General features: G+C 40.6%; 1 protein-coding gene and 1 long non-coding RNA gene across 3 annotated transcripts; one reads left to right on the forward strand and one right to left on the reverse strand.

Annotated features, from left to right (window-relative positions):
* Positions 1–112: 112 nt before the first annotated feature.
* ntn5 (netrin 5) lies at positions 113–19,159 on the forward strand. 2 transcript variants are annotated; one of them, XM_011487530.4, is made up of 7 exons: positions 113–256; positions 5,558–7,032; positions 9,967–10,155; positions 11,467–11,616; positions 15,474–15,524; positions 17,688–17,768; positions 17,878–19,159. In XM_011487530.4, exons 2-7 carry the CDS (start codon positions 5,568–5,570, stop codon positions 18,372–18,374), a joined length of 2,433 nt encoding a protein of 810 aa, XP_011485832.1. In that variant the 5' UTR covers positions 113–256; positions 5,558–5,567; the 3' UTR covers positions 18,375–19,159. The 2 variants fall into 2 exon arrangements, with proteins under 2 accessions (XP_011485832.1, XP_020567316.1); XM_020711657.3 differs by lacking the exon at positions 113–256 and adding an exon at positions 2,003–2,022.
* Positions 19,160–20,269: 1,110 nt separating this feature from the next.
* LOC144987253 (uncharacterized) lies at positions 20,270–22,669 on the reverse strand. Its single transcript, XR_013651127.1, has 2 exons — positions 22,530–22,669; positions 20,270–20,396 (listed from the first exon to the last, which is right to left on the reverse strand). It is a non-coding gene; the product is annotated as an uncharacterized LOC144987253 (long non-coding RNA).
* Positions 22,670–22,937: the final 268 nt, after the last annotated feature.

Consider the following 22,937-nt stretch of genomic DNA (forward strand, 5'->3'; position numbering starts at 1 on the left):
AGTTTCTGTTTGTTCCCAGTGAAATATTCCTTTCTCCTCGGGGTTGGGGGGCTCTAAATTGTTGTCAAAGCAGACACCTCCCATGCCGTTCATCTCTCTCCTCCTCTTCTTCCTCCTCCTCCTCTTCCTCGGCTGCTCCCTCTCTCCCCTCGGCGCGCTCGTCTTCAGCTCAGGGCGCCTCTGTGGATGTCAGGACTCGCTTCTGCGCCGCTCTCGATGACCAGGGAGCAGAAGGAGGATCGCTGGGACGCACATGGTGAGCTGCTTCACGCTGCGTTTTAGTAGGGATGTTTTTTTAAACCCGCAGCTCCCGAAGGTTGCGCGCGCGCTTGGAGCGGCGCGTCAACTGCGGCGCATGGGGAGAAAGCAGACAAACTGAAAAAAAGGAGAATGTTCACCTAAATAACATAAAGTATTTTAAGTTTAGACTTTTAAATTTAACATTTTTAAATTGAAACTTTTGAAGTTAACCACCATAAATATTGGCGCAACCAGAAAATGAATCCAAACGCGTTTTCCTTATAGTTTATTTATTAGGATAATAAATTATAAGAAACATGGCAAATGTAAATTTGTGGAACTCATATAAGTTGGTTTTATAACTTCGTTATTATGTCATTAATTAAAGAACATTATCTCTTGTTTTTTTCTTTTGCACAACAATTTTCATTTTTCTTTCTGCGCACTTTGTTTCCATACCTTATTCTTTTATTTTGTGTCTTATCAGCAAATCAAAAGATTCTATCTTTAACAACAATTTTCAGTTATGGCCCTCAGCTTAATTAAGAGCCCATTATTTCTTCCTAAATGCCAACATGTGCAGCCTCTTATGGAGTTGTTTGATCAGGCCGATAGCCTCTTCGTGCGCAAATATTATTGTTCCTCCGCTGTCACATAATTGACTGCAGCAAATTTCTGCTCAACAAGTGTAATTACAGCAAGGCAATTACAGGCCGAGCTTCTCTCAGCGTCCTGCCAAAGTAATCCAGTCCTAATATGATGAGCATTTACGCCTAATGAACCGCAGCTTTCTGCACATGCGCTCTTTAATTTGAACAGTGGGAATTTTACAGTCTGGCTCTTTGGAGTGGATTTTTTTAAATGAAAGTAAGCTGTGCAGGTTGTTTATTTATTGACTATATTAGAAAAAAAAACTTTTTGTTATTTAATGATCCGACACAAAGCAGTGGGAGGATGTATTTTGCTGCATTTTTAGACAATTAAACCCAGAAGTTGAGTGTTTTTGATCATATCATTGCCCACTTTTTGTCGTTGGCTCCTCAAACAAATGATTTCATCTCCATCTGCTTTTCAATACCATCAAGAGGAGCTGGAGCTGAGAGGAGCCTCCTGCCAACTCATGTGAGGCACCACGGGGGGAGGCCTGCTGCCTTTAAATATCAACATGTGTTTTTTGGTTCAAAAAAAAATTTGAAGCCGGTGAAGCTCCAGACAGCTTCTAAAGCAAAGCACGGTTAGGCCCTGCAGGAGCCCAGAGCGACAAACGTTGAGGATGAAAGTCGAAGACGCGAGAAGTCCTGATCCATTTTGTATCTGTCGCGTCTACTGTCAGGTCTATCTCGCTAAAATTAGATTATTCCACCTTAAACAGAACTCCTGGAATCAGACGCTGTGCAGGCAGGAATGCAGCTTGGAGAAGACAAACATGGCCGCCGTCTCAGCCAGAGGCCAGTATTGGATTTCTGAAAGAGCTGAGAACAATTGCAAATTAACAAAGGTGACACAAACAGGTGCAGGTGCAAAGCAAAAAAAATTTAAAGAAAGGTTTTAATATCAACTGAATTTCTTTAAAAGTGCAGAAATGAATCCTGGCAAGTTTTCCAAACTCCATCAACTTTGCGTTTACATATTGCGATCTTTCCCGATCTCGTCTTTAGGGATCAGGGAACCGGACAGAGCTGCTGGCCATGACGAGGAATGTTAAAGCATGTGAGGCCAAATGTGGCTCATCTGCGGAGCTGAGCGAGCGCCTGCAGACGTGCAGCTCTAAAGTGCGAACAGGTCAGGGCAGTTTAACAGGTAGCAGGAGAGAATTCCAGACGCCAGCTCCAGTTTGCTGAAAATTTGGTGGAAAAAAAAAACAATTTCTACTCCAAAATACTTTTTTGGTGTTGCTTTGATCTCAGTTTCCAATTCAGTCAATAAAAGGAAGTTAGCAAAAGTGAAACAGCATTTAAGAGCAATGATCTTTGCAATTCATAAGGCATAAAATGGTAAAAAATACGTTTTTAGATGCAAATCTTACAAAACGTATGAAGTATAAATCCATTAAATGTCTAAAGTATTGCACTATTGTCTCTTTTTATGCTCAGATGTTGTTTCAGTAGAACGAAGAAAAGCTCCTGGATATAAATGAGGACTGCAGAGCGCCGCTCTCCTCTGCTGTAAACATGCCCTCAGGTTGTCAGCAAGCTATTTTCCAGCCGCTTGCTGTCCAAGCATAGCTGCCTCCAAAGATCATCTGCTAGAATTTGCTGAACTCATCATTTAAGCATTTTAAAGAGCAATTACTCCCGTGTTGTTTGAAAACCTTCCTTATCTGCACTTTTTTCCCCCAGTTTTAAATGCTAACAGGGGTTAGCAAATTTTTTGGCATCTTTAAATGCTAACAATGGTTAGCAAAACTATTTTATGTCTACTTTTAATGCTAAAAAGGCTTAGCGAAAAACATGTTTGGCAGCTTTAAATGCTAACGGGAGTTAGCAAACATTTTATGTCTGCTTTAAAAATGAAGAGGCATTAGGCAAAAGACAGTTGGGCAACTTTAAAAGCTAACACTTGTTTGCAAAATACAAACAAAAAAAACATTAGCAGCTTTAAATGCTAACAGGCATTACTCAATTTTTTAGGAGCTTTAAATGCTAACAGGTTTTAGCCAAATTCTTTTTGGCAGCTATCATTGTTAAAAGGTGTTAGCAAAAAGGTTTGTGGTCCCAAATGTTAACGGGGTTAGCAAAAAGAATTCAGCAGCTATCATTGTTAAAAAGGTGTTAGCAAAAACGTTTGTCGCCCCAAATGTTAACAGGGTTAGCCAAAAAGATTTTGGCAGCTTTTAATGTTAACAAGGGTTAGTGAAAATTTTTGGAAGCTAAATGGTAACAGTGATTAGCAAAAACTGTGTTGAGTGAATTCTTTTGAAAAGGGGGCAAACGGTCTCTGATTTCCAAAATGCTGCTGGAGTTTAATAAAAGTGAAAGATGAAGAGTGGTGGAAACTGTATCCAGCCGGTTCATGCCACAGTGCTAGGATCTTGTTTCGGAGGAGAGGAGAGCCTGTCTTTTGCCAAAAGGGGCACATTAAAAACCTCTACGGCCTGTCTCACACAAACCACCATTTCTGAACATGGTTGTAAAAAGCCAATGCTCAATTAGTCCTGTGATGTGACAAAGGCCAGAGCAAGTGCATCTGGTCCCACCTGGATACTTTGGCTCACAAAATCTAAAAAAAAAAGGTATTTTCCGGCCAAAAATGCTAAAGTCATTGTCTATTCATTTGTATCATTTCTTTCCATCAACTTATAAGTCCTGCTTTTTATCGATGCCTTCAGATTCCCATGGGGCATGTCTCAACATGCCAGGAATGGCGGGCTGAGGCATTCTGGACCTCAGGAATGCGGCTCGGTGAGGCTAGGGGTCACAGTCAGACCACTCATCGCTGCACTTTTCTGTAGCAACCCCACAAACGCCAAGCCTCCCCTCCCTTCCGCCCCATCTCCCCAACATTTGGCGGGTGCACCTTTCATCCCAAGATTGCTTCTGGAGGTCAAGAGCGGAGCAGCAAGTACGAGGAGGCAAAGGGAGCGCCGGAGCGCGGACCCCTCGGGTGCTGTGTGGTCCTCAGGGGAGGCCTCAAATTTCCATCGTTGTCTGGATGACGAAGCCAGAGAGGCTCCCGGCTGCGGCCCCTCTTACAAGTTTGGTTTGTGCAGTCCTGCTGACTTTGCTGTCAGTGTCAAACGCTTGTTAGGACATCATCAATCTCAGAGCAGTTAAGAATATTTCTAGACCAGAATGAAGGGGGCAGGTGATAGACGGACAGGGAGAGGACAAAGGAAGACGAAGGAAAGGGAGGATGATTCCTTTGCAGTTTAACAAGAAAGACCGTAGTCACAACTGCCCTACGTGTGGATATGGACCATCTTTGGGCAAAAAATGGGCAAACCTGTACGGAGCGCGCAGTTGGCCCGCACAAAATTTTACAATCGTAGACCACTCGGTGAACCCGTAGATAGAATGGTAATGCACATTTTTTTTCTACACGCAAAAAACTGACTCAGAAAAAACTGCGGGTGACAGTTTGTAGCAATCACTTATGCAACATAGTAGGTGAGGCAGAGGCACTTACTGATTTTTCATTTTTTCAACCCCTCCAAACCCTAGTCACTGTGCAAGGGGCCTGTTAATGCTGCTCAACGGGTGCGCACCTATGACTACCTACCTGTTGTGTGCTCTTGCATTCAGCCTGTTAGAAACTTTAAAAAAAATATAGTTTGTGAGAGCATCCAACAGAGACTTGCGTATCACCTGCACACCCTGCAGCATTTGCACGTGGTCAGTAGACCAGAGTGTGGCGTAAGGGACATATCATCATCTGTACGTCATGATATAATTACTACACGCACAACAATTGTGTGTTCCATTTTTATGACGTCCCTCAAGGTGGTCGTATGAGCCTCAAGGGAACTGCATAACAAGATGCAGCCGAACTTGTCTACAACCCTCCACGGGCCCGGACAACCCCAAAACCAGCAACACCTGTACGGGTCAGCCTCTGTACAAATGCAAGAGACCAAGGCCAAAGAAACAGAAAGCTTCAGAGAAGGACTTTGAAAATGCGTATGTGTGTTCACAGAGCTTGTTCATTGTGTCCACATACCAACTCCACGCTCTCCACTGTCAAAGGATAATTTACGATCATCCCTGGTTGTAAGAAACGGGAAGAGATTTGCTCACACTCCGGAGCCACACAAGTCCGTGTTTGTCTTCTGCACGGAAGAGGATCAAGCCCAACATGCATTTTGATGCATAAATCATTCCCAACGATCCTGAAAGCTAATCTCCGTCTCCTTCTCGACATTTTCTCACGTCCTCCTTTCGGCACACATGCGTGCCCAACTACAGGAAAAAAAAAAGGTCTTTAAATGTGATAAATGTGGTCCAGAGACGAGTTTGGCTCCAGCTGTCAGGCCTTTTTTTGTGTGTCCTGTTGACAAACCTGTTGCTCTTCTGGGAGATTTTAAGACAAACTCATTTTCAAAGGTTGTCAGTACTGTGGATTTGCACCAGTGGTTGACAAAACAGTGGATATTGGAGATTACATTTTTACAGGATGAGGTCTTTGCTGGCGTTTATGGAAAGTCTGTACGGTGCAGCTGGATCCATGTCAGCCTTTTGATGATATCATGTGTTTTTGATGAAGGTGCAGGTGGTCTCTCTTATATTCCATTCCTTGACTCCAGTTTTTTCTTCTCTTTTATGACATAACTTTGTTCACAGATTTCTCCTAAAATGAATCTTTTTTCTCCCCCCCACTCCAGGCTCGATGACATGATGTTCCTTCCCTTCTCCCCTTCCCCTTCCACCTTGCTGGTTCCCATTCTCCTCAGACTCTTCATCCTCATCCTTCCCTTGACTCCAACTTCGTCGTCTTTCTCCCACACCCCGCTAAGCTGGACGTCACCTCATGACCCTTGCTACAACCCTGATGGTCGTCCTCGCCACTGCCTGTCAGAGTTCATCAACGCTGCTTACGGTGTCCCGGTCAATGCGAGCAACTCGCTGTGTGTACATAACACCGATGGCAACATCACCACCTTAACAGATCTCCACAACCCTAACAACATCACCTGCTGGATGGCTCATGCGGGTCACGAAACTGGGGACTGGGTCCTCACCCTCCCACTTGGTCGACGATTTGAAATCACCTACATAAGCTTACAGTTCTGCAACCAGGAAGAGCCCCCAGACCCAATCTCCCTGTCCATCTTCAAGTCGATGGACTATGGACGTTCGTGGCGGCCCATGCAACGCTACTCCAGTGATTGTGTCGTACACTTCCAGCAACCCACCCAGACCATCGCCCAAACTAGGCACCAGGAGACAGATGCTCTTTGTTCAGACCCTCGCCCCTTTCAAAGGCAAAGGGGCGGGGCGGTGCTTGCCTTTTCCGCTCTGGATGGGCGGCCGTCCTCTCCTGATTTCGACTATAGCCCCACTCTACAGGACTGGGTGACAGCCACAGACATCCGCATTGTCTTCCACCATATTTCTCAAAACCTCAAGGCGGATAGCTTTGATAGGCCAAAAGTAACAGCATGGAATGATGGTGCAGGTGATGCCAGGGGAACTGGAAGTCCAACGGGGAGATCGGACATCCAGCGCCACACTGGGAGTCAGAAAGGCGCAATGAACAGAGACAACGTGCCTCTGTTTCTGGACAGGGAATCTAAGATATCAGACATTGGCGAAAAGAAGACAAGCATGCAGAGTAGAAAGGGCACCCAAAAGGGGACAGATCAAGACGAAGACGGCTACAATGTGACCAGCAAGGAAGGAGAAGACCTCCTTATCATGGATTCACTCGCTGTTTCAAAGAAAGGCGGAAAGGTCAGAGGTGGTGCTCACAAAAAGGAAGATAAACAATGGGGGTCTTGCCCAATTGGGGGCTGTAAATGGAAAGTTGAGGGGCGGGGCAGGAAGAGCAAGGGAAGGGAACTGAGGAAGAGAAGGAACAATAATTTAAACACAAGACCAGGAGTCAGAGACCTTCAAGTGGTGCCGCCCCTTACCTTTGTCTCTCCTGTCCAACCTCCTATAGCCATTTCTGACCTACAAGTCGGTGGCAGATGTAAATGCAACGGACACGCTTCCAGGTGTCGCCGTGATGACACAGGCCGCGCAGTGTGCGTGTGTGAGCATCACACAGCAGGGCCAGACTGTGATGTGTGCGCGGACTTCTATGTGGACAGACCATGGCATCGGGCGACGCCCACTCACCCCAACCCATGTGTTGGTGAGTCCAGCTGTCTACAGCTGTTCTGAAAAACCTGCTGCACCAGCAACAAAACATGAGCAGTGGAATTCTCACCATAAAATATAAAAAAGATAGATAGATAGATAGATAGATAGATAGATAGATAGATAGATAGATAGATAGATAGATTTGCGCTTATATAAAATGCGTGAAACAGTCGATCAATTAAATATAATAAATATAAACAAAGAAAAAATTATTCCCTAATTTACAAAAAAAAGCAAGTTCTTTCTCATGTCTTTATTATACTTGGAATTTTAGACATTATAATTTATCTCAATTTTGATGAGAAATCATTTGTTCATTTGAAAACATGGAATACAGAAAATGTTTTGTTTGAAAACGTACTAAATCAGTTAGACAATCCTATTTTATTCCTGTCTATACACAAACAATGTTCTGTTTATTTACTATTTCATATACTTAAGAAGCTCAGACTTTTAGTCACTTAAAAAATATTTTTTACATCACATTGATTTTAGATGAATTCACAGAAAAATGTATTCAGCAAATCCGCTCACTCTTATCGAAAATATGAAATGAAAACCACAATCATTTAAGCAAACAACTAGAGAAATCTAATTTGGGTAAACTTTTTGACTCGTAGAACACTAAAGTTTCTAAAAATTAACAGAAGGGCCGGACCAGTAGCTAACTGGAGTGTTTTGTTAATCTACGTCATACGGGTCAGAAATAACACGGAATCTAGAACATGGAAACATGTTTTGATTAAAAATTAATATGTTTATTTGAGTGCCGAACATTTTGTAATTTTCATTTCAAAATTGTGTTGTTTTTTTTTAAATCTCATTGTGGCACCAATTGCAACAATGGGTTGATGTCATTCAGGCAAAAATGCATACTTAGAGGAATGCTGCATTCATGTGGTATTGGACTGATTGGAAAAATGACTTTCCGACTCAGAAAACACAAAATCTTCCAAAATCACATGAATGCAGAATAACTTTGTGCACTTAAACAAAGGTCAATGTATCTATACTGTGCTGTCTATGGAGATCAGTTGTCTTACTTAAGATGAAAAGTCAAACTAGAAAAGCGTCTTATCCAGAGGGACGTTCTCTGTGTTTGTTAGGTAAGCCGGTCTCTTCACTGTCGTGGACACTGGAAGCCTGGTTTCTGTAACAGAGATGGAGGATTAAGAAAGAGAGAAACCAGATAGATTTCTCCCAGAGACTGTTGATCACTACCATAAACACAACTGAAACCCATCAACAGATTCAATATTCCTTTTTACAGCACAATGTAGTTCCCAATGAGACAGAATCCCTCTGTTTAAATAATCCCAGAGATATTAAATATGAATATATGTTTTACTGAAAGCTTCACACTTTTTTAGAAACTGCTCAAATGGGACAAGCAATGCTGGAATGTTTCCCATCTTTAATAAATTTGATTTGCTGCGGTTTAATTATGTCTGGAGTGCTCCACATTGGCGTTGGAAAGCCCGTCAACCTGTCTGATTTCCGCAAGATCAATCAGAGATTCTCCCAGTACGGTGAGGTTTCAGTGATACTTCTATCTCTCCGTGACCCATTTGATAATTCCGCTTTAGTCTGAAGAGGGAAAAAGTAAAAAAAAAGACTAAAAATTAGAGGAATTATTGTTGTTTTTTCGAGACAAATCAGAAAAATATCGTGAAGTTCAAGATGAGAACAAACAGCAACGATCAGCTTCTTCTCCATGTAGGTTTTGGACGTCAGCCATTGAAATAATGGACAAACATCATCTTCCAATCAGCAATGTCCCTTAGTATACCTGACTTTTCCAGTTTCCATGACAAAGCAAAAAACTATTTGGGAGTCATTTCCAGAAATCAAAACAAAATGTTGAAAAACAAAACAGAATGAGAAACTGGAAAAGGTTGTTACTATTAGATATCACTGATTGGATGATGATGATTATTGACCTATACTGGATTGGATTGGATCATCATCCGATCAGCGACATCCCATAGTGCCTACCTTTTCCGGTTTCTCACTTTGTTTCCTTTTGCTAACATTTCCGATTGTTTTCTGGAAATTAGTTTTGTTTTCTAAAATGTAATGTTGTTTTTTATTAATTGTTTTAATTGGTGTTTTAAACTTTAAAATGTTTTTGCGTGAAGTGATTTGTTTGGAATTTGCACTTCATGGCACCCGTACATTAACATATGCTGAGCTAAAACACAAACTTAAAATAAGACGTTTTTTTAGATTATTGCCTTAAATTTGGGAAATTTTTGTTAGAAAAAACTTAAAAAGACAAAAAAATGCTTTGATACGAGGTGCAAATATATTTTAGCAGAAAAAAGGAGCCCAGACACTCATCCATACTTATAAAAATCAGAAGGGTTAAAGAAAATCGAAAACTCTGAAAATGAAAGCAGAAATAAATCATTTTGAATTCATTGTGGCTAAAAAAAGCCAATCAAAAATATTGATAGATTGTTGTCAACCACTCAAATTGTCATTTTTTGCAACCTGTTAGACAACTGGTCACAAATTTTCTGAATAATAACTGATGTTCTGGAGCTTTACAGCAGAAACCTTTTTATCAGTAGTTGATTGTCTACTTGGTACTTTAGTTCTTACACACATCAAAACACTTTCTGAGTGTTGAACCTAAGTACTGAGCAAGAAACGTACCTTCTCTTTGACCCTTTGATTTGTTTATTGTCTTTTAGAACAACGTGAATAGAGAACTGACCCAAAACTTTTATAAAAGTATAACTAAAAATAGTTGGTCCTTTAACCAAGTAATTGGCTGGAAGCAATCCAAAGCCACTCACACTACTGACATATTTCTTAGGTTTTTGTCTCGACGTCCCCCCAAATAATCAAACTTGAAAACATATCCTCTCAAGCACTAGAGGTGCTTTCTGTCAACTCTCTGTTTTCTTCTGCTCCCGTCCAGCATGCGATTGCAACGGCCACTCAAACAAATGCCGTTTCAGCATGGAGGTGTTCTTGCAGTCGGGCCGGAAGAGCGGAGGTGTTTGCCAAAAGTGTCGCCACAACACGGCGGGACGCCACTGCCAGTACTGCCAGAACGGCTACGCCCGCGACCACACCAAGGCGCTCAGCCATCGCAAGGCCTGCCAACGTCAGTCCCCCTTACGTGTGTTTGTCGTGTCAAGGTGATCGCCCAGGGGGGGTGTTTGTCTGGTTGTGTTTGAAGGGTGCCTGCACTTTACAAATAACTATTCCTGTTAGCAGTGGACACTAAACCCCCCACTGAGCCGCCACCTGTAGTCCCGTCCTTACCACAGGTCGGCATCCACATTAAACCCCTGACCTTTGACAGGTCACTAGTGACCGCGACACTGCGGTGTGCTCATGGGGATATTTGACCTGTAGTGTAACAAATCACCAGCTTTCAGCCTGTTTGCACTTATTGTGTAGAATTTGTATCAGTGTTTTGCTACACACACCAGTGGTGTGTTCAAGAACTCCCTGAACGCAGGTTCTTAAACGTGCGTTTAGCGAAGAAGTGCAAATTTCGCCAATCTTGCTCCAGGTGTTTCCTTTCATAGCTCTATTCTAATAGATAAAACCCTCTGTGTCATAAAATACCGGCTGGGGGCAACCTGGAATTATTCAATTCTACTACGTGATCAATTTTTTAAACTGTTGGTGTTTTGAAAAAGGCTGTCATACATCACTATCAAATCCAAGTCCCGGATTGGTCAAAGTTCAACTGTATTACTTTCGATAGCCGCATAAAATCAACAATCTAGCCATGAAATCTAGTTTTTTTGCTGCTCTTACGGAGTATTTTATCTTTGTTCACTCATTTGGAAAGCACCCAGGTCTCTGTGGTATATTTGCCCTATGCAAGGACAAACCTTAAGGACAGATGCCTGCTGTCATTTCGGATTAAATTACTGTCATAACATTGACAGATGGTCTTCTTCCTCCTATGTTCTGTCTGCTTTTGTCTCTTTGTGTATTTTTAATCACCTCCACTTTGTCATGGTCTAATGATGTGGTGAAAGACCATCTCTGGCCTTCACTGCTAAGACGTTTGTTTCCGTCTTACGTCCTATTTGTTCTGGTGTCTTTTTGTGACTGTAAATGATTTAGACCAGCCCAAAGCATTTTAGTTTTTGCTTTCATCTTCTGTGGCCATGGTGCAGAGGTACAGTGGTCAACCTCTGCCCGCCCACATGTCAAAGTTTCATCGGGCAAGACGCTGGACCCCACACTTGTGGTTATAGGTTGGCGCCAGTGTATCGGCGCCATCAGTTTGTGAATGTGTGTGTGCATGGACTGTAAAGCGCTTTGGGTCTTCGAGGAAAATAGTAAAGCGCTACACAAGTACACGCCATTTACCATTTGTCTGCAAAGAAAATGCCTTGTTGTAGGTGTCAGATTCTGCATCTACTACGCACATCGTCTGATTTTCTTTTCCCAGCGTGCCAGTGCCATCCCGTGGGTGCAGTGGGTCGATGGTGTAACCAGACTTCAGGTCAGTGTTTGTGCCGGGACGGAGTGACGGGCCTCAGGTGTAACCGCTGTGCGCCAGGATACAAACAGGGCAAGTCCCCCCTGCGGCCCTGCATACGTAAGTCTGCCAGCTGAAGCTGTGGAAAGTAAGCAAAAGTACACAAAGTAAGGAGCTTCACACCAAGCGTTGTCTAACTACTTCTTTACACGGGTGAACTAACGTTTGAAAAAATATTAAATTAAAGTTTTTCCGTTTTCTAAAGGCAGTTGTGAGTTTTTACAACTTTAATCTGTTCTTGAGGTTCATTTGGTTCTCTTCTACTACATTGATTAAATTTGTATCACATCTGAGTGTGGGAGGGACCTGTCAGGGTTCTGACTTTTTCCTTAATAAAGAGAAGAACCACACAGGAGATGAGAACTTTTGCTAAACTTCTGCAGAAGGAGAATCGGTCTGTGACAGCGCGAACTGTCACAGAGGAGTTCTGCCATCCTAGTGCATGGAGCCTTCTTTTATTGAAAACTGAAGGTTGCAGACATGAATGTGGGTCATTTAATCAGAAACAACAGGAACATCATATTCTCTTATAATCAGAACTTTTCAGGTCATTGTTTTCTTACTGAAAGATAGAAATGAGACAATCATATTATGGAGATTATAGTGTGCAAGCAAATAACAATTATATAACTTTAACAGGACCGTTGGTGCCGCACAAACCCGGACCACCCTTCCTCTCCAGAGTTGTTGAGAGTTCTCTGTTTACACTCTCTCCCACTAGCCTACAGCCTGTCACACATTGTAGTGCAACAAAAATGGTGAGCAGTATTGGAGCCATAGAGATTTGAGCCAGATTCCATCTCAGACAAGGAAAACAAGGCCGTCTAGTTGGGAGCTTGTGGCCCACTCAGCGTATTTTTAAAAAGCATTTTATTCGTCCTGATTCACAATGATTTGAATAAAGAATTTCTCCTAAATGTAATTCTAAGCTCAATCATATTTATATACAGTGTCCTTCATCATCTGAAAAATGCTACAAGAACACGTTAAAAACACCAAAAACTCCATTTTCATTGCAGTGGGTCTTTAAGACTTTCATTAAACAAAGTGTCATGTAAAAAGCCTGCTGCTCTCCAGGTTAATTTAGCTCCGTCATTCGTCAAGTCTTCTTCTCGGAGACGGTCTCCACAGCAGTGTTAACATGAGCCCACTGGAGCAGGGGAACCTCCTCTTCCGCTGCAGGGATCAGCCTCAGATCCAGAGGATTGCTGCCTCTCGTATCTCAATGACCAGCACCAAAAAATCCGCCTGACGTGTTAATCCATGTGCGCATCCCAAATTAATCGCACAAGTGTTGAGAGCTCAGCAGGCAATGTGGGTCCCCATCAGGTGGGGGGGGGGGGGGGGGTCACACCTGTTACGTGGATGAAAACACCCCTAAGGCCTATAGACTCATAACTCTTTCTGTGGAAGGGGCGAGTGAAAGAAAACCTTGTGGCCTTTTCAGTGCTGCCACCAACAACAACTCTAGATTAAGTTTAGCTTTGGCCAACAAAATAACCGACATTTTATAGATCCGCTCTGATGAAAATGGTGTTCTTTACATGCTTTTGTGGGATAGATAGATAGATAGATAGATAGATAGATAGATAGATAGATAGATAGATAGATAGATAGATAGATAGATAGATAGATAGATAGATAGATAGATAGATAGATAGATAGATAGATAGATAGATAGATAGATAGATAGATAGATAGATAGATAGATAGATAGATAGATAGATAGATAGATAAAGAAAATAAAGCTTAAAATTGCTTTTCTGAGTATTTCTTTAGTGATTCACGTTGTGAATCAGGAGCAGACAGGGGAAAAAAATGCAGTTTGACAAGTAGCTTGTCTGCACGGGCCACAGGCAACCTGCTCCACTCCATTCCGATGCATCCACTTGTAGACGAGTAGATCCATGTCCAGTGGTCCCTTCCTCTGTTGTGGTTCATCTATGGCTATGTTTTTCAACCAGTGTGCAGTGAGAGATAGTCGGGTGTGTCGTGGGAAATTGCCCATTTTCACTGATCTAAAAACATTTACCATCTCCAGGATATCAGCTCTGTGTTCATCCAAACAGGCCCTAATAAAACACTGAGTAGTTAGCTAAGACACGGGAGTCTGTCTGTGTCTGGCATCACTACATCTCACATGATGCATTGGGTCAAAGTCACTGCATCTCTGCTCTACTGATCCCTGTAAAACTGTGCTACAATGATCTCTGTAAAACGTCTTGAAACCACAACGAACACACATTCAAACCGTTTTTAAATCTTCTTGATGAAATCAGAGGTCAACAGTTTAGTTCTCCTTCAAGGTTTGTGTTTATTAACAGCCAAACATCCCAGAGTTTGGTCCAACTCATCTTTCTAACTGAAACACTTTTGTTATAACGTCTGGATTATTTAATATGTTAAACTTAAGAAGAAATAATAACAACATTTAGGAAACAGGATTAAGGTGAAGTTGCCAAATGACACAATTAAATCAAATTGAAACAATTTAATCATCTAAAACTTGTGTAGCTACAGAAAAAATAAATATAATGTTAGTCTTTTTGTGTAAAATTTATCAAACATATTGTGATCATATTGGTAAAAAAATTACAGTTGCCTTTGCACCAACATTGAAAAATATGAATATTAAAAAAAACACAATTTAGAAAGAATGTATTTGTATTTCTTTTGTGAGGTTACATAAAATTGCATGTTAATAAAATGGAGGGAAAAAACAACTACCAGGGTAATATACTAAAAAACTAAAAATAATTTAGTTGAAAATGATTAATGAAAACTAACTTAACTTTTATTACAACTTTCAGAATAAAACAGCTGCAACTTCCAGCTTTTTCTGCCACAATTATCACAAAAATGCTCGTGAGATTGCAGAGGGACTGTACATCAATACAGACTATGAGTTTCTCCTTTTTCTTTTTAATTTTTTGATGCTTGTGTGCTGCGGGATTTTTGTCAAGGATAAAGTGTGCCTTGGCTCAAAAAAGGTTGAAAAACACTGATCTATGGCAACTTTGCATGCTATTTTTTTTTAAACAATTCACTGGGTTCTGCATTCTGATTGGCTGTTGATCATGTCAAGCAATCTCGTTCTCTGTGCATGAGACTCTGCCTGACAGCTTGACAGAGTTACATACATTTTCAATTGCAGTCAGCTTTTTGTTATTTATTCTTCAAAAGGTTTGAACTTTGATAGTTTAAATAGGAGAAAAAAGTGTGAAAAGGTTCATGTCTGTCTGAGAAAAGTGGAGAAAGTGTGCAGTGAGGAGTTTTACAGCCTTAAAACTATCTGTAATTCTGCTTCACTGATTTCAAAGATTATTTATGGAACGTAACCCCAGCAATAAAGGTGGGAACAATTTTTTACTCATGACAAATGTGTGTGTGTGTGTGTGTGTGTGTTGAATGGGGGACATTTTCCTTCTTTTCATTTTCTTTCTTTCTTTCCACCCTTTTACTTTAAAATATCTCTCATTTTCCTTTTTCACCCTGATCGGCTCTTTCTGGAGCCACGTCTTGGAGAAAAAGCGGAGGAAGCAGCATCGGCTTATAAGGCGATGAGCTTCTACACTTTCACTGCTGTGACACCTCTGTGTTCACATCCAGCCAGCAGAGCTGTTAACCTCCACTCAGACTCTGTTTAATGTCTGAGGCGAGCTGCTGCTCACCAAGGTCTGACCTTATAAAATGACCAAAAGCAGCGTTTGTGAGCTGGAGCCGCCCTCATGCGGTGCAATTCTAGACCATAAAAGGAACAAAGTCTTGGTCTGTTTTGACGTTAGCTTATCTTCCGCGCGGCAATGCCCACATACCGCAGCCCTCCAATCACAACACTTAGTTAAACACACGTCTGCACCCAGCTAACATGCGAGCTGACGTTTGTCTACCTGACACCTGTCTGATCGTGTCTGCAGGGATTCAGGAGGCTGCTCCCACTCCAGTGTACCAACCTCAGTACAGCATTGGTAAGTAACCTCACCATTTACTGCATTATTGCTAAAACAATGAAGTGAATTTGATCATAGTTGGCATGTTTGAATGGCTTTTGTCTCAAAATGAATGGATAATCTCTAAACATCATCAGTTAGCTATGAATGCACTTCTCATTTTAAAACTAGAACTGATTACAAACACGGTTCATACTACTCGAAGAGTAACAAACAACCCCGATTGTAAAAACGAAACATGTCCATCACCAGAAGCACTTAGCTGCAACGCGTGTCTTCATTTGCTGGACACAACAAAAAAAAAAAGAAAAATAATAGAACTAAGGACAATTTGGGAGACAACAAAAGCTTGATGTTGATGTTTTTGCCTTATTTGTTGCACGTCTGAAAAACCCAGACGTACAATTGGTGCTTTTTAGCAAAAAAAAAAAAAAAAAAATTTTAAATGTGCAGAAGACGGCTGGATCCAAATGCATCAGGTTTATTAGTTCAGCTAATAGTCCACAAAGCTAAATCAGGGTTAGGCAGGAGGGGGTCGATAACAGAGTCAGAGTCAGGAGACAGAAGATCGGGTCCAGATATAATGCTCAGTAAGGAAGGCAGAGTGGCACAAACAATACTTCACTCTGAGCTTCACTTAGTGCAGTGCTTTAGTATGCTGTGGTTGATGGATAAAAGAGAGAAAGTGCGCGCTGGTGGTTGCTGGAAGTTGTAATGTGGCTAGAACTCTTGGGACGGTTCCCAGAGGTGTGACCAGTGGGGAAGACAGAGCTCTTACTTTTGACAAATATATATATATATATATATATATATATATGAACACAACATGCAATAGGACCATGATAAATCTACAAAATGTAATTTGACAAAATGCATTCCAATATTTGAGATTTTGAACATTTAGAGAAACTAGAAAACCTTGGGACATATCTGTCATTTATGACTCCACCTACTAAGATGATGTCACCACGATGAACCGAGGTGTACAACTGAAAAAAAAAACAATTAATATAACAAAAAACTGAAATTTTTTTGTTCATTTTTTTAGTTATACTGTCTAGTAGCTGAACAAACAGATAAGAGCTGAGGGCCTTGTGCTGATTGTTACAAAAGCGGGTTATACATCATTGGACACAATAGGAGTATATTTGCATAAGTCCCCTTTTGTATTTGAGGCTACACTTAATTTTTACTTATATTTCTGAACATTTTCTTTTAAAAAAAGAAAAAAAGAGAGAAAAAAATCTGTAATTTGACGTTATGAATAGTTACAGAAACAAACAAAACTTGGGACAGAATTGGCCTGTATGACTCCACCTTTTTAGATAATGTCGCCAAATTGAAACTGCACAATTGAAATAAAAAAATATATACATTTTTACAGAAAATTCTATGAGTTATTTTTTTTATTTTTTTTAACTTGTCCTGTCCAGCAGCTGAGCAAACAGATACGATCTGGAGACTGCTTGTGTTAAACAGATGTTACTGTTACAACAGGGCTTTGGACACAGGAAGAGTATGTCTATATAAACCCCTTTTGTATTTGAGGTTAAACTTTTTTTTTAATCTTTGGGTGCATTTCATTTGGGGGGAAAAGGGGGAGGGATTTTCTAATTTGGTGCACTGAAAGCTGGCATAAAGAATAAAATTATTTTGTCATCCTTAGTCCTCTATCCAATAAAATCCAATAATCCCTTTTGGGCTTACAGGGTTGCTGGAGCTTATCTCAGCTACTGGAGGGAAAAGGTGGAGTACATCCAGGATAGTTCATCAGTTTATCATGGGGCCTTTAAAAGTGATTTTATTTTCATAGGCTCACACAACAAATAAAGCACTCCTCAGGAGGTTTTAACAAAATTACCTCAACTTCCAAAATATTTACATTGTGTATGCAACTGTATATTTTTTAATATTTAAAAAACGTTTATCAGATCAGGCCGCTGCTGTAACTCCTCATGAGGCAGCCAGTCGGGCCCCCGCCTCCTTTCTGGCGGTTGGAAATGTCTCACCTCCTGCAGCTGTGGGATCGTGTGTTAGTCAGAGGATACTGTGATGACAAATAGGAGCGGCCATATTGTAATTAGGGCAAAAGACATGTGCTGATATGCGTGCTATGAAATGATAGCATCTCATTCTCCCTTCTGCCCCCCTGCCCAACCCCACCCACACCACATCCTGCAGCTGAGGAGTGCGTTTCATACTGTCAGCCCACTCAGGCTGAAGTCAGGATGAACCTGGAGACATATTGTCTCAAGGATTACGGTCAGTGGTTTCATTTGAATTATTATTTAAAAAAAAATCGTAAACACGAATAAAATACTAAAAGTGTAAAAAACAAACAAACATTGACAGGATTGTGTTTGCGTCACAGTGCTGAAGGTGCAGGTGAAGGGGATGGAGCGTTCCGGTCCCTGGTGGCAGTTTTCCATCACTGTGCAGGTCGTCTTCCGCACGCGCTCCGCCTCTCGGATCCGCAGAGGCCCCCAGTCTCTCTGGGTCCCCAATCGGGACCTGACGTGTGGCTGCCCTGCCCTCCACGTGGGTCGCACGTTCCTCCTGATTGGCGCAGAGGAAGGGGAGCGGGGCTGGGGCCCCGAGGAAAGCCGCCTGGTGGCGGACCGCTCCACCCTGGCCCTCCAGTGGCGGGAACACTGGAGCCCCAAACTTAGAGCCTTCCGGGGTCAGGACAAACGAGGCCGCTGTCCTTCCAAATCTGACCGCAGCAAACTGAACGCAGGCCCCCAGCCCGGGTACGTCCCCCCTCACCTGCGAAGTGAGCCTCACGCAGACACACGCTCTGTGGAAGGGACAGAGACTCCGCCCACTTCTTCTGCTGCTTCTCCAGTGTGTTCGACTCCAAACGCCTGAGTTAAGAAAAACGCTTTAGCCACAAAAAAGAAAACACTTCAAGACTTTCACTCTCCACGTCTGAAAACACTCAAGCTATGTTCACACCGAGCAGGTGATGCAGGTTCTTGAACGTGCATTTGGCTTCTGGTGTTCACACTGGACTGTCGCTACCCAATGCTAGCTCATGTCCGCCAATTAAAGTTCGAAGAGGCTTGGTGCGAAATGTCGAAGCGGTGCAAATCTTGTTCCAAACGTTTCCTTTTCACCGAAAAATAAAAGACTTGGTTTCATAGAATTCCGGCCGAGGACAACCCATAGTAATTCATTTCTCCCCATGATAAATTTTCAAATGGTCGATACTTCCATGAATTAAAAAGGGCGCCATCCATACCTCACTACCAAATCCAAGCCCCTGATTTGTCAAAGTTTAACGTGCGTTCAAGGGATTAACGTTTTGTACGTAGAGCCAAAAACAGTCCTAAAACTTGCATAACTAAGCATGAACACAGTTCAGTTTTGGACCGGAAGCCTGAAACTTGCGTTTACACACGTTCACATCGACTTGTGATTGGAAGTGGTTGCTTGAACGTGCGTCACTGAGGGCGGAGCTTAAGAGCTTAGAAGCAGATCCAGTTTGAGGAGACCAGAGGAATAAATCTGGCATGTAATTAATCACGGACCTTAACATAAAACTGCTAAACCCAACTAAAATAAAAGTTTGTGACTTGTACTACTGGAGTTCTGGGAAATGTACATGTATGACTTTTGAAAGTTCAAAATAAAAGCCTTAGTAGTTTTGAAAATTTTTTGACCAAATTTGTCTCTAAATCGATCTGTTATTTCACCTAAAGCCCCGCTCAGATCTTCTTTTGAAGAAGCGTTCCCAGTGGTCTTGTAGTTATGATTATGCTGTTTTTATCCAAAAAAATAAAAGAATAGTGTTGTTTTCTGGGACGTAATTTCGGCAGAGCGGCAGTACATCAGTAGAAATTCACCTCTTGAGTTGTGGGCGGGACTGTTGGCACGGAGCAACCCCACCTCCCTTTCCCATCACCCATATCTGTGCTCTCTGTTTGCACGCTCTACTGGGAGCTTACAGCCTCTCACAACAACAACCTAACATTAACGCTGCAACAAAAACAGCGAGAAATGCTGGAGCCATCCAGCCATAGAGTTTTGATCCAGATTCCAGCTCGGACCAGGAAAACAAAGACAAACACAGATCTATTTGTCTATAAGTGGATGAATTAGACTGAATTAGAACGTGCCCCGCCTGACGTCACAAACACCATCTTTTTCACATGGCATTTTTTGAATCTGCTCCTGATTTACAATAATTTGAATGATGAAATTCTCAGAAATGCACTTTTGAGCTTCTCTCTCTATATATATATATGTGTCCTCTATCACCAGAGGATTAACAGATTAAAACCACCAAAAACACAATTTTCATTGAAATCGGACTTTGAGGTGAAACCAGAACAAATGTGCAGATTTGAACTTTTTATTCTTTTTTTTTAAAAGGATGGATGCAAAACTGTCTTTGCTTGAATTATGTTGCAATAATTCATAAAATACAGTTCAGTCCAAGAAAAAAATCCTTTAGACAACTTTCAAAAAATGTTTAATATCATCAATGTTTTGACTTTGAACACAAATTCTTCCTTTAACAGAGACTTTTTTGTGCATTTATATGTATTTTTATCCTGAATCTTTTATAAGAGCTGGTTAAGCAGAGTTTATTTAGACCCTCTCTGAGCAGCTGACAGAGACTAACTTCAGCCCCATTTCCTAACTGTGCAGGAATCCTGCAGATAACGGATCTAAAAAGCATCCATCCAACCTGTCGTCATGGTTCGGTTTCCATTTGGAAGGCATGGCCTCATGGCTCTTGGGAAATGGTCGGCGCTGTGTCTTTTTTTTTTCTTTTTTTTTTGGTTTGTTTTATTTTTGAGACAGATGGAGGCGCTACCATTCGTCCAGCGGCTCTGTTGCTTTGGCGACTCCCGCGTCAGCCATTGGCCGAGCTGGAGCCTGTGACTGAAAACAAAAAGTGAAAAATAGACTCGCTGAGTGACGGCTGAACCTGCACGCCGCACTGTTTTTACATCCATTCTCCTTCAGCCCAGACGTGATGCTCAGTTTGTGTTTTCCTAAAGTAACCCCCCCCCCAAAAAACTTAAAAACTTAAAAACTTTGGTATGAGTTCAGAAATCTAACTTTGGTATGAGTTGAAAAAATATCCCAAAAATATTAGCGAGTTAAAAAAAAATCTAAAATATCTGGTAAGAGTTTATTTTTTTAAATTTTTTTTTTAGTTTTTTTCAATTAAAAATAAAAATCTTAGAAATATAGAAATATCAAATCATGTTTAGCACCAGTGCAGCGTTTGTTCAGAAAGAAAGAACTGAATTGGGGTATTATTATAACAGTGGTAATAAGAACCTTTTTAACCGAAAAACTTAGTTTTTTAGAAATCCAAGTTAAAAGAAAAACTACATTTTGAAGTTTGATCTAAAAAAATGCATTCTCGTATTTTAGTTTTTAAATTTTTTTTTTATAGTTCTGAAATGTAACCAATTAGAGCATTTCTGGTGAAAATGTGACATATTAGTCAGCAAATAAGCTGTTGAAATGCCACTTCCTAAATTTTATTAACAAAGAAATGTGAGTTATAGTTGTAGAATTTTTCTTAAAATTTTAAAAAGAAAGAAAAAAAATTAAGTTAAAAAATCTGCTTTTTTCACAATAAAAATCATTTTTTAAACTCAACATTTTTTAAATATGTTAAATCAAAGATCTCAAGCAAAATATAAATAAAATGTTTTAATTTTATTTTGCCGTGTGGCAACTTTGTTTCCATGTGATTAATCTTTTTTGTGTTTTAATTCTCAAATTGACACCAGTTGTTAGTTAACTTTCATCTGTAGAAATCTGTTTTATGTTTTTATTTGGCTTTTTTTCTGCTGTATTTTAAAAATAGGAATGCTCAAACAAAATGACCCCTTTTTTCATGTTTTTTTGATGAAAGCTCGTTTTATTTAAAAGTTTTAGGACAGTTAAAGACAATTTGTTCTTCTTCATTGAATCTTTTGTGTTTAAATTCTGCATTTATGACCTTTATCGCTGGTTTCTCTAAATACATGTCAACGAATTCCACTTAGAAGGACTGTTTTAAGCAGGAAGATGGGATTTCAGTTGTTGGTAGAAACTCAAATGTCTTTATGTTTTGATTAAAGACATTTGCGGCAGAAAAAGTGTCCGGAATATTTTTTAACCTGAAAAACCCCAAAATAGAAATAAAATGAATAGAAAATAAATTTTCTTTTAAAAAATAAATGCCCAATTAATAGAAAAAATTATGCAAATTGATTTTTTTTTTTAATGATTGAAAATAAGGACACGCACTACCAGCTGCTAAAGAAAAAGTAAAAGAAAACATTTGAAGGAAGAAAATAAGATTAAAAAGTTTGATTACAAACTAAATGAATAAATATAATGTAAAAAAAAATTGAAAAAAATGTATGACAATTTTTATAAACAATAAAAAGAAATTATAGCCATTTTTAAAAAATAAAATAAAATAAAGAAGAAAAAAAACTCATTCACACAAAAAAAGATTGATAAAATAAATGAACTAATTAATTGTTGAAATGCCTTTTATTGTTGAAAATAATGAAATAAAAAAACAGCTGGCAAAAAAATAAATAAATACATAAATAAATAAAAAAGAAAGCAGCTTTTTACTAAATTGAATTTAATAAATAAAATCAACGTGATATTTTTTATTAAGTAAAACCCTGTGGGTTATTTAAGATTGAGTTAAAATATTTTTATGTTTTTGATTCTCTCTTTTATTTTTGTCATTTTCAACATTAACTATCTTTCATAACAGTAAAATGTCAATGATTACAGTTTAACAGACTAAAAATGACACAACAATCCAAATGAAAAAGCTGTCATTTCCATGCTGGATGCAGAAATGTTCTGCACCTAAAATGTTGATTAAGAGCCGTTTGAGCACAAAACAGGAAGAGCAGCTCATAGCCAAGAGTTAACTTTAGAGCCCAACTTCTGTGTCGGATGGAAAAAGTGTGTTCATACATGCACAATCATGTCCTGGTGCTAAAGTGTCTGCATGTGTGTGTGTGTAAGTGTGTGAGCACAAAGCACCTGCTGCGTTGCTGCAGGAAGCACCTGTCAGCGGCCGTCTCCTCGGTGCTGCCTCTGTCGACATGAGGGTTTGATCCCCAAACTCCCGGAGCACACACTGTTACACAGACACTAACAGACATCTTAAGCCGGCGGCTTTCTCTGCCGCTGCACGCTCGCTGGGCCTCATGTTAAACTGACACTCCTAGTCTGGTGGCACATGGGGGGAAACGGAGACCCTGCTCCTCTGGTGTCAGGAGAAGGAACCTATGAGAGGGTGGAATTAGGTTTACGGGCTGAACGGGGACGGTTTTACGAGAGGCGACTCCTCCAGCTCTGCAGCCGGAGGCAAAGTTCAACAAGCCGACCCCCAAACCACCACTCCTGTCCTTTTACACACCTGTCTTATACTTTGAGGTTTATTTTCTG

Source organism: Oryzias latipes, chromosome 18, assembly GCF_053564925.1.
Source record: "Oryzias latipes strain Hd-rR chromosome 18, Olatipes_Hd-rR_3.1".
Taxonomy (NCBI): domain Eukaryota; kingdom Metazoa; phylum Chordata; class Actinopteri; order Beloniformes; family Adrianichthyidae; genus Oryzias; species Oryzias latipes.